This window comes from Hippichthys cyanospilos, chromosome 1, assembly GCF_059441005.1.
Source record: "Hippichthys cyanospilos isolate Australia breed blue-spotted pipefish chromosome 1, RoL_Hcya_1.0, whole genome shotgun sequence".
Lineage (NCBI taxonomy): Eukaryota > Metazoa > Chordata > Actinopteri > Syngnathiformes > Syngnathidae > Hippichthys > Hippichthys cyanospilos.
In genome coordinates, this window is record NC_142369.1 from 27,410,327 (window position 1) to 27,422,935 (window position 12,609).

The 12,609-nt window shown below is 40.3% G+C and overlaps 2 protein-coding genes across 2 annotated transcripts in view; both read left to right on the forward strand.

Annotated features, from left to right (window-relative positions):
- Window positions 1-1,482: 1,482 nt before the first annotated feature.
- On the forward strand, window positions 1,483-4,070 carry tmem230b (transmembrane protein 230b). Its single transcript, XM_088419449.1, has 3 exons — window positions 1,483-1,759; window positions 2,919-3,041; window positions 3,120-4,070. Exons 1-3 carry the CDS (start codon window positions 1,667-1,669, stop codon window positions 3,258-3,260), a joined length of 357 nt encoding a protein of 118 aa, XP_088275575.1. The 5' UTR covers window positions 1,483-1,666; the 3' UTR covers window positions 3,261-4,070.
- An 845-nt stretch (window positions 4,071-4,915) lies between these two features.
- igsf9b (immunoglobulin superfamily, member 9b) overlaps window positions 4,916-12,609 on the forward strand; it is a 28,068-nt gene continuing 20,374 nt past the window's right edge. The window contains exons 1-3 of the mRNA XM_088419461.1: window positions 4,916-5,293; window positions 9,833-9,928; window positions 11,833-12,039. Coding sequence (XP_088275587.1) covers window positions 9,868-9,928; window positions 11,833-12,039 — 268 coding nt within the window. The 5' untranslated portion in view covers window positions 4,916-5,293; window positions 9,833-9,867. The remainder of the gene's footprint in view (window positions 5,294-9,832; window positions 9,929-11,832; window positions 12,040-12,609) is intronic.

Genomic DNA, 12,609 nt, shown 5'->3' on the forward strand with positions numbered 1-12,609 from the left:
CATGAATCATACTAGATGCACTACTTGCAGCTCCTCGGGGATATGAAACATAAATGGATGATTTTGTGGCTTATATTCCCCTTGTGAGTGCAGTGTGAAAATGGCAAAATCTCCTTCCTTATAACCTTGTTTACAGCCAAGTTTGTCTGAGACCATTTGCAAAATGCTGAATTGCTTCCACAAGCACAACAAACGGTATGGCGTCGAAAGCGAAAGGGGATGGCCAAGACTCAAGGATCACTCAAGACTCACTGCGTGCAGTGTAGCGCTTCGAGACTCCGCAATTGATGCTACGAGCACTTCTAATATAAATATGAATTTGGTGTATTATCACTGCTGTGAAAGTAGTGGTGGCCACTGGATTATTTACAGGGCGGGCATTCATCATTGATTGAAGATCTGTTGGAGAGCTTAGAGCTTGGATCATAATGATGGCCCCTGTAGGGCAAAGCAGCAATCTGAATTCTGCCTACAGGAGAGTGTTACTTTGTTTATCTGACAGCCCAATTTCCCAACACTAGCAGGGCAAAGGTATAGGTGGGAGTCAATGTTACATTGACCATAACAGCTTTAGTTATTCATTGCTTTAATTATCAATGACAAATTAGCCAAATAGTGTTTTTTTTGTGTGTGTATTTTTTAGGATATCACACGCTATTTTTAGAGATGGCTGCGAAGTTGTCAGTGTATTGAAGTTAATTTTGAATAAAACTGCTGAAATGTCATCATCTCAAAACTCAACTATGTGTGGATGAGCTGCAGCAGCTCGGGATACATCAGGGTTACTCATTATCTAAATGAACGACAATAGCGTGAGTTACTTCTATCAGTAGTTTTATTGAAAGTGAACATATATATATATATATATATATATATATATATATATATATATATATATATATATATATATATATATATATATATATTCAGTTCACACAGTACAGAGATTTGGTGTGTATAATCCGCATTATCATAGAGTATGGAGGAAAAAAGATTGGCTGAATATTTAATTTGAAAACATTTGCATTTGTATCATTGGTTGTATCTTATATTTTGCAGACACGTCCTTTGAAACAGCGTTCAGACAATATCTCTAGCATATCATCATCCGTCATATGATTTATTAGCAAACCCGCTGTCAGGACAGAAACGTTATCTTGTGAGATTGAGCCTATTGTGATTACAGAGCTGAGCAGGGAGAGCATCTGCGGAAATGAGCACGCACACATGCTCAAAACCTCTGCGGCCTTTGTTGTTCGCAGTGTCATCATTGTCGCAGACTCGACAGCGCACTTTAGCGGTTGAAACGGAACAGTCGTAGGATGTGGACAATTTACTTTTTAAATACAGTACTTTAAATGTTTTATCGTACGCGTGAACTTGCGTACACTGTAAGTTCCATTTTTATTTCTAATCGTTTACTTGAAATGTATGTAAAAATTATAAATATAAAGATCGACGAACAATACATTCTGCACATGCGCACTAAAACACGGAAGTGATGCGCAACAAGACCAAACGTAAAATCATAAGCCCTTCTTTACTTGTTGTTTTGCGCGTTGTTACTTTGCCGCTAGCTGTCCCCCGAATCATGGTCATCGTGTTGCCAATGTTATTGTAAAGAGTAGACGAGTCTATTAAGAAAGCTGCTTGTAGAAAAGTAAAAATGCCAGCTCGTAACGTTGTGAACAGCACTTCAGCCAGTAAAGTGAAGTACTCCAAGTTAGCTACTTACGACGACGGCTACATTGATTTACAGGTAAGACGGCCCGGATAAAACATCTTTATCGATATACAGTTAATCTTGTTAAGGTATTTCATTGTGTCCAGGTCGCCTAACATTTATGCGCTGTTGTCCTGTCTCGTGACCATCCACATCGCGTTGTTTTCAGGTGTTCGATCTATGATTGATATTTTTTTTTAAGCAGTTCACATTTGGAAATCACCAGACAACCAGAAATCACGTGATCAGTATTTGCCTGTCCAAAATGTTGGATTTGGACATCAGGAAGATACTCTGATCAAGACAGACTTCAAACTGAAAAACCAAGAACGGAGTCAAGTTTGTTTCCTTTGTATCACCATAACCATTATTGGCAAGGTTATACATTTTACACTTACATTAAATGTGCAAAGATGATTGTGGAGACATTAAACCTGGAATGTGGAGGTCACGGTCCTGGTTTGTGTTGCTTGACTGAGGTTTGGTAATGATCCTTATGCTAAATCTGTTTTATTTTACTCAAATAATGCATTTAATCACTATCTTTTGTTTGAGCAATACGTTTGCATGACTTAAATTTTGAAATCCTACTGCATTAAATTGATTTTTCCCGTTTTTGCCACGGATTTCACTTTAATATATAATTAACTTAGCAAGGACATACACCCAAAAGCAGAAAAATACACCTCACTATTGACTTACACATTTTTATGTCAAAACTCTGGGTCGAACGGAGGCTCCCAGTTTGGCAGCTGATCACAGATGCTGCCTCACAAGTGTGTCATGCTGGCCATTTTAAATTATTATTGGTCCCATCAAGTAGTTTTTTTTATCAGTCATAATGTGTGTGTGTCGAGTAGAAATGACTACTGTAGGGGTTGTCTGCAGATGTGATTTTAAGTGTTTTTTTAAGGGTGTTATTCAATCTGCATGAAACTTACACTATTTTTAAATTAACTAACAGGAATACTGGATTTTCTTCTGTAAAAAAATTGCATCGTTTTAAATGTGCACACTCTATGGTAGTTTTGTTTTTTCCTTGTGTTTTAGACATGTTTGATACCTTTATGCATTTATTCTATCTATTTTAGCTATTGGTGTCTTGTCTGCAATGAATAGTTTCATTCAAATGTGATGATTCGACAAATGTGATGGAAATCACTGTCTTCAAGTCAGTGTTCTTCTTGTATTACAGTTCAAAAGAAGTCCACCCAAAGTCCCATACAAAGCCATAGCACTCGCCACAGTCCTGTTCTTGATCGGCTCTCTGTTAATCATCATCGGTTCTCTTCTCCTGGCAGGATACTTTGGAGCCACGGTAGGTAAAAGGACTTTGGCAACGTGCATGGTGACATTAATAATGCCATTTGTTGCTCTGAAACGTTTTCCCTTTCAGCACTCTGACCGCACCATTCCCGTTCTGGTCATTGGAATCCTTGTTTTTCTCCCTGGAATTTACCACCTCCGGATAGCGTATTATGCGTCGAAAGGATACCCAGGATACTCCTACGACGATATCCCAGATTTTGATGACTAAGTGCTTTGTTTCTTGAAGCACAAGGAAGTCCTCAAATTTCAGACAATCCCTCCACGAAGGATATCATTTTACTATGTTGATTGTTGTATTTTTTTCACTTGAGTTTTCATATTCTTCCTTTGCTTTTATGAACCAGATATAATGTAATAAATGTCATTGTTTTGTTGATCGGAAAATGAATACACCTGCTACTTATTACTTATTCTAGGCTCATTTAGTTCATGTAGTAAACTGATCATAATATATTTACATCAAATGTTTGTTTTCCCTTGACACAAAATGGCTGCAGAGACGTTAGAACTTAATGTGAATGTGAATGTAAAAATAGAAGTTATGTTGTTTACTGTAAACTACACTATAATCCAGTTTATACTATAATATAGATTATATCATTCAGAACTGTGTAGCACAACCATGTCATTTGTTTTTATATTTATGGCAAAGTAGTATTTTTTAAACCAACGTTTACTGTAGTGCTGACTTTTCCACTGATTTAACAAGTGTAATTGATATGTGACAATATAGACATTATTTTAGATTACTGTATTAAGGTAGATTTTTCAGGTTATCTGAGTTTATTTTTTATTTCTACTTCCAACACGTGCAAACAGGTGTCTGCCTGAATTTCTGTCAAAAGGCTTTTTTCCAACCCCCATAAAATACATGACGTAAAAAAAAAAAGGAAAGTCAACGATGGTGAAGATTTTGACCTTTGGAATCTATGGAGCAGTAAAAAAAAAAAGATACCCCTCCCCTAGTTTTTTTTTTCTTTGTACGAGCACGATCGTCAATAAAAAAAAAAAGAACTTATTTTACGTAGTTTGTTTTTCGTCTGTGCTAATTTAACCAAACAGGCGTTGCACAATTGACATAGTATTTTAATGCCACCTAGCGGTGCTACACAAACGTGCCACAGAAAGTTTTTTTCGACAGTCGGAGCAACTGGCCTAGTGACCTAGTAAAGTCTTGATAACACGTTATCATCGTAACACATTTCAGCAGCATACTGTACATCGTGGTCGGTATTAAAAAGATCACCAGACGAGGCTCTATGAGCGCATACCTAGATAAAACGGTAACTAGCGGTCAAACGACATTTAGATGAACATTTTTTTAACTTAATTAGGTCTGCGAGTATATGTTGGAATGCACCGCGTGCAGCAAGCATCTCTTGGCTTTTTTAGTGACTGATGGCCCTTTTCTTACTCTCTAACTTGGACTGAAAAGTCACGCGAAAAGACGCTTTTGTTTAAGGCGCCAAGTAGCCGTCCATTAATCTAATGTTCACCAGTTGCTAGTTTGATTGACTTGTGTTAGTTCCTTTTCATAATAAAAACAAAGTTTCTCTAAACGCCGTCTCTCCGGGGATATTATTAATAAACAGCACACATAATGTATTACACATAATTGCAATTTATTTGAATAATAATATCTATCACGTCCTGCATCTCATTTTTTAAAATGAACAATTACAACATTATTTTGAAAGTTCAAACAGGAATTTTCCTTTTCTTAGCGGTTATTGATGCATCACTGTAAATAGGAGGAGGCAACCTTCCTGATGGGAGGAGACGCTGAGTATCAACATCGGCTTTTGGGTAAAACGTGCTGGTAGGGACTGATAGTTTTTTTTCCCACCATCCGACGAAACGAGCGGCCATGAGAGGGGAAGGTGCATTGTGTGGTATTTTTTCTTTTTCTCGGAAATCGGATTTTTCGGAACTCAACTATTGTATGAACTGATTTCAGAGATCCTGGATGAAGAAGAGTCTTGCAGTAATAATAAGTTTGAATGGACCCTTAACTGGCCGAGCCTGGACTGGTTTCTGGACTTTTTATCTATCCTTCGGAAGTCCGGTCAGCATGAGGGATTGATTGATTTTTTTGGGGGTGCGTGGTCTGAAAATGTGACCACGTTTTCCAAGTCGTTTATGGTACGTGATATTATTGAACAAAGTGATGAAATAAACTTGAAGAGAATCTGCAACATCCATGGATTGAAACGTTCAACTTCCAAAAGTGCCTGAAGCAAGGTGAGGTCATTGATATTCATGGTGCGTCGCTGCACCCATTCACTATATAGTAAACTTCAAAAAAAGAAGAAAAAAAATCAACCTTAATATGTGACATCACTGGGTGTTTGTCTTCAGTCATTTGAAACATTGAAATTCTACCCTAATATTTTCCTGCCTGAAAAAAATAACACGATTGCATTTTTCACAGTACCTTTGCGTATGTTGATTCGCATCATTTCCCATTAATTCATTTTTTGTAATACTTAATTGAGTCATTTGTAGTGACCACGTCTTTGGATTGTAACAGTGAGAATCAAGTAAAAGGAATACACTATTGAGATTTATTTCGCAATGTTTTCCAGTTGACTGAGTCAGACAAAAGATGCGCCTATTATGATTTACCGGAGGTCTGTCTGAGGAGTGGCAAGGAGCACTGAAGCTGCACAATGGATTGTAAAGGGACAGATGCAAACGGCTTGTTGCTTGCTGTCATTTTCACACGGACTATAGTCATCTACCTGATACAGAACAGGGCATGGCGTGCTCCTCGACTTAAACAAAGAACACCCACAAATCAAGTTTTTTCCCCCCCTTCTATGTCAATGGGGAATGTGTTACGGAGGTTCACATCATTCCAAACGCCTGTAATCCTTTGTATTGTACCACCGGATTTTATCGGGGGTGCTGTCTGATTGCAATATGAAACATATTTCCTTTAGATTGTTACTATTTGTCATGCAATCTGCTGAAAAACTCACAGCACAGCAAAGCAGGCAAAGGTAGTTAAAAAAAAAAAAACTGTGTTCTTTATATGGCTAAAAGTTAATATAGTGGATAGCACATCTGCCTCCCATCTCTGAGGTTTGGATTTTCAATCTTAACTCTGGCTTCCCCTTGTGATGTTTACATGTTCTGTATGTGTTTGCCAGGGTCTTTTCCAAGTTTTCCGGTTTACTCCTACACTTTAAAAATATGCATGTTAGATTAATTAAGGACTAAAAATCTGAGGTGTGACTGCATATTTGAATGGCTGGTTGTATGTGCCTCAATAGGCTGGCAACCAATCTGGAGTGCCAGACGCTATAGAAAGTTGATTAGTGGATGCGATGTAATGCATTTTTTTCTTGTTAGGCTGCATTAAAAGATGCTTGCATAGGTATTAGAAATCACTTTGAGTAGTTGCAGTTTTAACCGTCAGATCACCTCCTGATCATGTCCGTAAAGTAGCTTAATAAGACTGAGCTGACCCCCTGGGTTTGGGAGCAGGTGGGACAAGGAAATACAACTATTGGCACTCTGTGACTTACAGTAACAGCAACAAAACTAAATAGCAAGATACGGTGCATCTTATTTACGTAGTAGTAAGCTATATTAACGTGGCTGAACTCCATATTCAAAAATTTCAGTCATTTCTCATTAGCCTGTATTGGTGGACCCTGTGGCTTCACTCAAAAATCACTATGTTAATCCATAAACAGCAGGCTTTTCCGCTCACGAGACCAGGGCTCCACTCGTGTGCCCACTGCGTGCCAAGCTCATTTCCTTTTGTGCGAGAAAAAAATCAATGCATTTTGTAAAGTGGGTTGGTGTTCCAGGGTGCAGAACTCAGGGATTGATTGTTGTATAAACTGGTCCAACTAGTTATGGTTGGGGTGATTGTTCACAGTCAAATAAACAAACAAGAGTTAGTGATTGCTCAGTGGAGTCAAGATTTGCTTCAGTGATTGCTGATGGGCTGCAGCAAGGAAACCTGTCAGGTAAAAAAAAAAAAAAAAAAAAGTGCTCTCACAGTTTGTTTGGTAAGGTCAAGATGTGACCTGAAGAGATTTTTCCGTGTGTCTGACAAAAGCACGTGTGTTCACAAGAAAGGCAATTTTTGCATCACCGTTACTGTGCTGCGGACAAAAAGACAAGGACGCCAGGTTTTATGTTCTGTTGATGTGAAGGATAAAGCAAACTGCGGCAGAGGGAATGTAGCAAATTTTGAGTCTTCATCTGTTTTACCTTGAATGTGACAATTAGGCATCATGCGGTCATGAACTCCTTATTACTTGTTAGTGATAATGTTGCATTTGAGACTTTTGGTTAATTGAATTTATCCTAGTGTACAAGTGTGAGTTCAGTGTGTTCTAGCTAAGCATTCACAACATGCACTTATTGCATTTTAATGTGGACAAATATACCAGTGGAAAACTATTAGAATCTTAATTGGAGTACTCAGACTTATGTATGTAAAATATGGTGTCGTGGTTTATCCGTTTGCATGCTGGCAGCCTTGCTTCAATTCCTACTCAGTGATGGGCCATGTGAGTGGTTGTCTGTCTGGCTCATGTGTACTGTGATTAATCGGCGGTCAGTCTGGGTTATAGCCTGCTATTTACCAAACGTTAGCTGGGATAGACTCCAGCTCTCCACCCTGATTATCGTAATCGGTGTTGGAAATATATGGAAAATACTTTAAAGTGGGATTCAAACTCACAACCCCAAAGAGACACCGACACCCCGAATATTTTCTCTTCTTTTCATTAAAACACACTCGCGTTCATTATTTTGTTAGAAGAAGAGAAGTTGTTGTGATACTTGTCTTTGGTCGCATCTGCGTGGCATTGGTCTTTTGTGCAACTGTGAAAGTGTTTACTGAAACGACACTTGCATTTCTACACCAGGTTGGTTTAGTAAAACTGCTGTCTCTGTCAGGATTAACAAGGATTAACGACAGACTATTGCTGCTGCTTATCATGCCTGCTACTGTCACTAACATCGATCTCTGTCCTGGCTGACACAGACATGATTGTGAAAAGTCCAGAAAGGAGAGAAAAACACGTTGGATGAGGCGTGCCCATACTTTTGCACTGTACTGTACATATGCTGAGGCAAAGTCCACCAGCTGTTGCGTATACAAAAAAAAAAAAAAAAAATCGTGGAGAGTGCAGCGCTTCATTTGATCATTTCCAACCAAGGTGCCGTGAAAGATCAACAGGGGTGCCATGTGAGATTGTCCACTTTCACTTAACTCGTTCAGTATTTTATTTCGTTATTTAAAATATGTTTAATTGAAAGATTATTATTTATTCATTTCAAATACATCTTTGTTCATCGTATCTATTGCCAAGTGCCATTTACTCACTAGAAAAAGCTATGGCGCCCTGCAAATATATCTGCGTGTGATTACGCAGCCTTAAGGTATATTAAAAGCGATACCATATGCAATGTTTGGAGATATTTTTCTTTGGTGTGCTGTAAAATTGTTGACCTAAAATTAAATTGGTTCAATAAAGGTTAGAAAATGTACTCCTCTGGTCTGAAGATAGCAAGGGTAAAATCAAATCAGAAATGAGTAATCAACCATCTGTCGGCACACCACTCAGGTTTACCTGAAACATATGAATTAATCCACGCTCACAGAATGGTGGAAGGCAAGTATTTTGTGACTTAATTCGGTGTCCTTGATCGGTCTCACAATTTCATCTGTAATTCGATTAAACTATTAACACTAAGTGCAAGCAGCAGGTTAGGATTACAGTGCTGGAGGTGCCACAAATGTACCATCCAGAAGGCTAAGTCATGACTAGATCCAAAGCAATTTGTGTCAGTGAAATCCAGAGAAACATGGGAGCACATTTGGCACGTGCTGCAGGTGTATTAGCTGTTTGCCTTGAGTTACTTCCTTGGGAGTTACCTACATTGGAGTTTGGGGCACCAAGAGGCCTATAAATGCCTAAGTGCATTTATAGACCTCTTGGTCTATAAAAACAGCCACATTTGGTAGTTTGAAGGAGGAAAAAAAAATAGAGAGCTGCTTGACTGATAGGCCTGGCGTCCAAGACCTGGTAATGCTACTCTTTCAAAATCACCTTCCCTGATGCTTGAGGAACTGGTACAGTAAGTCCCCTTCCGACTTTTGCACCTGCAGACAGCGCCTGCAGGGCCTACCTGCCCGCCTGTTTCCTCAACAAGGCTAGTTCAGTCACGTATCTGGTTCTATGATGTTTTCCAAAGTTTCTCTGTGAAAATAGTCATCTCTCATCCAAGTCATGCATGTGATTGACTTCTTTCGGTTAACCGCCTTTGTCAGCTGTCCAGTTTTAGGTTAATTATTCAAATTCGCTTCATTTTGCTCCAAAGACTGTTTTGCGATTGGAATGGGAGATATTCTGTTAACGAATGAAGTGGCTGAAGTGAAGGCTGAGGAGGCCCTCAAGCAGCTGCAACTCCTTGTTTTTTTTAGTTGAATGTTAAGTAAGTTCATACTTCACACAACTCGTTTGTCTTTTTTTTGTGCTGCCCACTTTGGTGTGAAAAAAAAAGTTCTGCCACAGTGATGTGTTAGCATGTAAAATACAATAAGACTTTTGTACCTAAACTATCTGTCAGACTTCCTGGAAATGTTTGCAGGAGTGACTAGAAATGTCCTCAAGTCAACTCCAAAGCAGACGTAGAGTTTGTGTCCCAGTAATTCTCATGAGTTCAATGTTAATTTAACGGACACATTTTTGATTTGAAAATGGCTAGCATTTCTGCTGAGGACTGATGGGCATGTGTCATCTGGTCTCTTAGGTTGGGAGATGTGTGAAGCAGCGTGACGGACGGCCATGGGACTGGAGAGACGGTGGCTTCAGGCGATTACCACTACTCTTGCCATCTTTCTGCTAAGTGAGTATGATAACACCGAATCGATTTTATGTGCAGACAATTTGCAATTTTCAGTTCTGTTTAGCAAGGAGTCGAACTGCCCGCAAAAATCCGTTTGTGCCATGTACACCACATTACCAACCGAAGGAATAAACCGTAGAACAACCTACTATACCGTAAGCCGGGAACTAAGCGTATTACATTAGCAATGAAACCCATCAAGTCTTTTTTAAGCACACTTGGAAACCAGAAAAGAAGAGTGTCATTTCAGCAAAATGTTTTCATGTTTAAAGATGATGAACTTATCCTTTACTGTATGTGAGTGTCACGTGAAAACGCACTTGGCTTCATCGCTTTGCCAAATCGTCAAAGCATCGTCCTGCAGTTGGCGCATGTTGCTTTTAAACTTATCCACACTCAGTACGGGCAACAGGGGGATGAGCACACTGGCACAGTTCCCTCGGTAAAGAGGAAGGGTTATAACACAGCAATTCCCTTAAATGGCAGAGAATCGGGGCCAAAATGCAACTTAAATAACATCTCTGGGTGTGGAATTAGATCAATCTGGGATTTACGCTGCTCTGAAGCGCAGGCACGCTTCTTTTAGTGCATATGTGCCTGTGTGTAAGGGGGGCCGGGGGATTGATTGTGCCGGTCCTCTAACCATGTGTGTACCCCAGTGGGTGGTGGGAGGTCGACTGGAGAGAGCTCAGAGAGGCCCGCTGCCCTCAATCAGAGTATCAGCCCCCCAACCCCACCCCCAGTGGGATTAAAGTAATGGCCGGGCCAGATGAGCAGTAGAGCAAACACTGGCACCCAGTAGCGCACACGCCCACGTGAGCACATGGCAGCAAGGGAGTTTGCTGAGATGGGGAGGAGAAGCTACTCCAGGTGCCACTAATGGGATTGCAGTGTGTTTGCAGGCTTTGCCACCATAAGATCTTGTCACCAAATGGCACATCCTTGTTTTACATCCCCTCCCTGCATGCCCCCGGCTGTTCATGGGGAGCGTTCCGGGGAAGCGCTCACCCGGGTCCCACTTCAAAATGTGACTTCGACCTTTCTGCTTTGACATCTCCTTTCGGCTATTTTGCGTTCTCTCCCGCCAATGCGCATTTGAAGACCGTATTTGTACAAACAGCAAGCACGTCACCCCAAGGTCTGGCAACCGTAGCTGTTCAAGTGGCTCAAAGGCTGTCTTTGAAAATAATCATTCTTACCCTCCTCCCTAATAACTTGTTTTTTCTATATAGTGGACTAGACAGTTTATTCCTTTGTCCAATAAATAGTTTTCACTCACTATTTGGGCATGTACTCAAAGATGAAGTCAAGTCAAAACATTTTTTTTCAATAGCAAGTTCTATGCACCCCCACCAGTCTAAATATAGCATTGTGTTTTTGTGGGATCAAAATTAAGCAGCAAAACCCACTTTTTTCTGTCTGAGAGGTGAGCCATATTGCCATTTGATGTCAACTGAAAATGACGCCACAGTTGCCTTGGCAATGCAAGCCATGAACGTCACATGACTATGCTTAAAAATCAACTTTGAAATGTATTTTGGTTGTTACCTAAGTCTCAAACTGGGATACCATTTACAGTCAACAGCAAGAGGCAAAATGGCCGTCCACTGAGATAAAAAAAAAAACAAGTTGAATTTTACTCCTTAATTCTTATGACACAACGCAATATGGTTCAGAATGCCCTGGTTACACGAGTGGAGGCGCATTGAGCATATTATTGTCATGAACATTTGAACTACGTTGGCAAAAATTTTTTTTTAAAAGGAGTGCCCAGTATTCTACCAAATTTATACTAACAAAACACATGCCGACTCTTGGATTTGTTCTAAATGTATTGTTTTATAGTGAGCATTCTATTGAATTACTTTTAAGGGCACTTAAATCATACATTCTTGTCTTTCCAGGTGCGTCTCAAGGTTTGTCATCAGTCGTTCGCGGTAGAGTGGGGGGCTCCGCTGAGCTGGGCTGCAGTCTCGCTCCAAAATCGAAGGAATCCACCAGCCCAAACCTCTTCCCGTTGCATGTGGTGGAGTGGGTGCGACTCGGTTACAACGTTCCCATCCTCATCAAATTTGGAGTGTACGCTCCTCGAGTTCATCCCAACTACAAGGGTAAGAGCCATCTAGTTTGTGTTCAATTGTAGTCACAATCAGCAAACAAAGGATGTTTTGCTTCAGTAAATGCTGTTCATTGAGGGAATTTCCAAACTTTTGGCATGGGCGCTGAGACCGTACAGCACTCCTTTGAGTTTTATTGGACACCCACACACGCAAGCGCATTCAGAATTACAGCAGGTGTCCAGTCTTTGTGTTTCCTGTCTGCCATAATAGCAGAAGCAGTGGGAAAAGGGGCGAGAATGCCTATGATGAAACGAAGGCAGCTAGGGGGTGGGGCAACCCTGCAAAGACCAAGGGGGAGGGTACAAGAAGCAATGCGCATGGTGAGATTAAGTGTGCAGGTGGGGGTTTGGTGGCCCGATGACAGTGTTTTTTATTAGTATGCGGAGGGCTGACCCAGTAAGAGATTGTGAGTGGAGCAGGAAAGACGAAGCTTGGCGAATAATAGGAGTTTTCTTGCTGGAGCCCTATAATCCCGTCATTGTCTACCCATGAACAAAAGACAAAGAGGGGTATCACTACCTCCCCTCGCTTAAAAAAAACCCAAAGGACCACTAGTGGGAC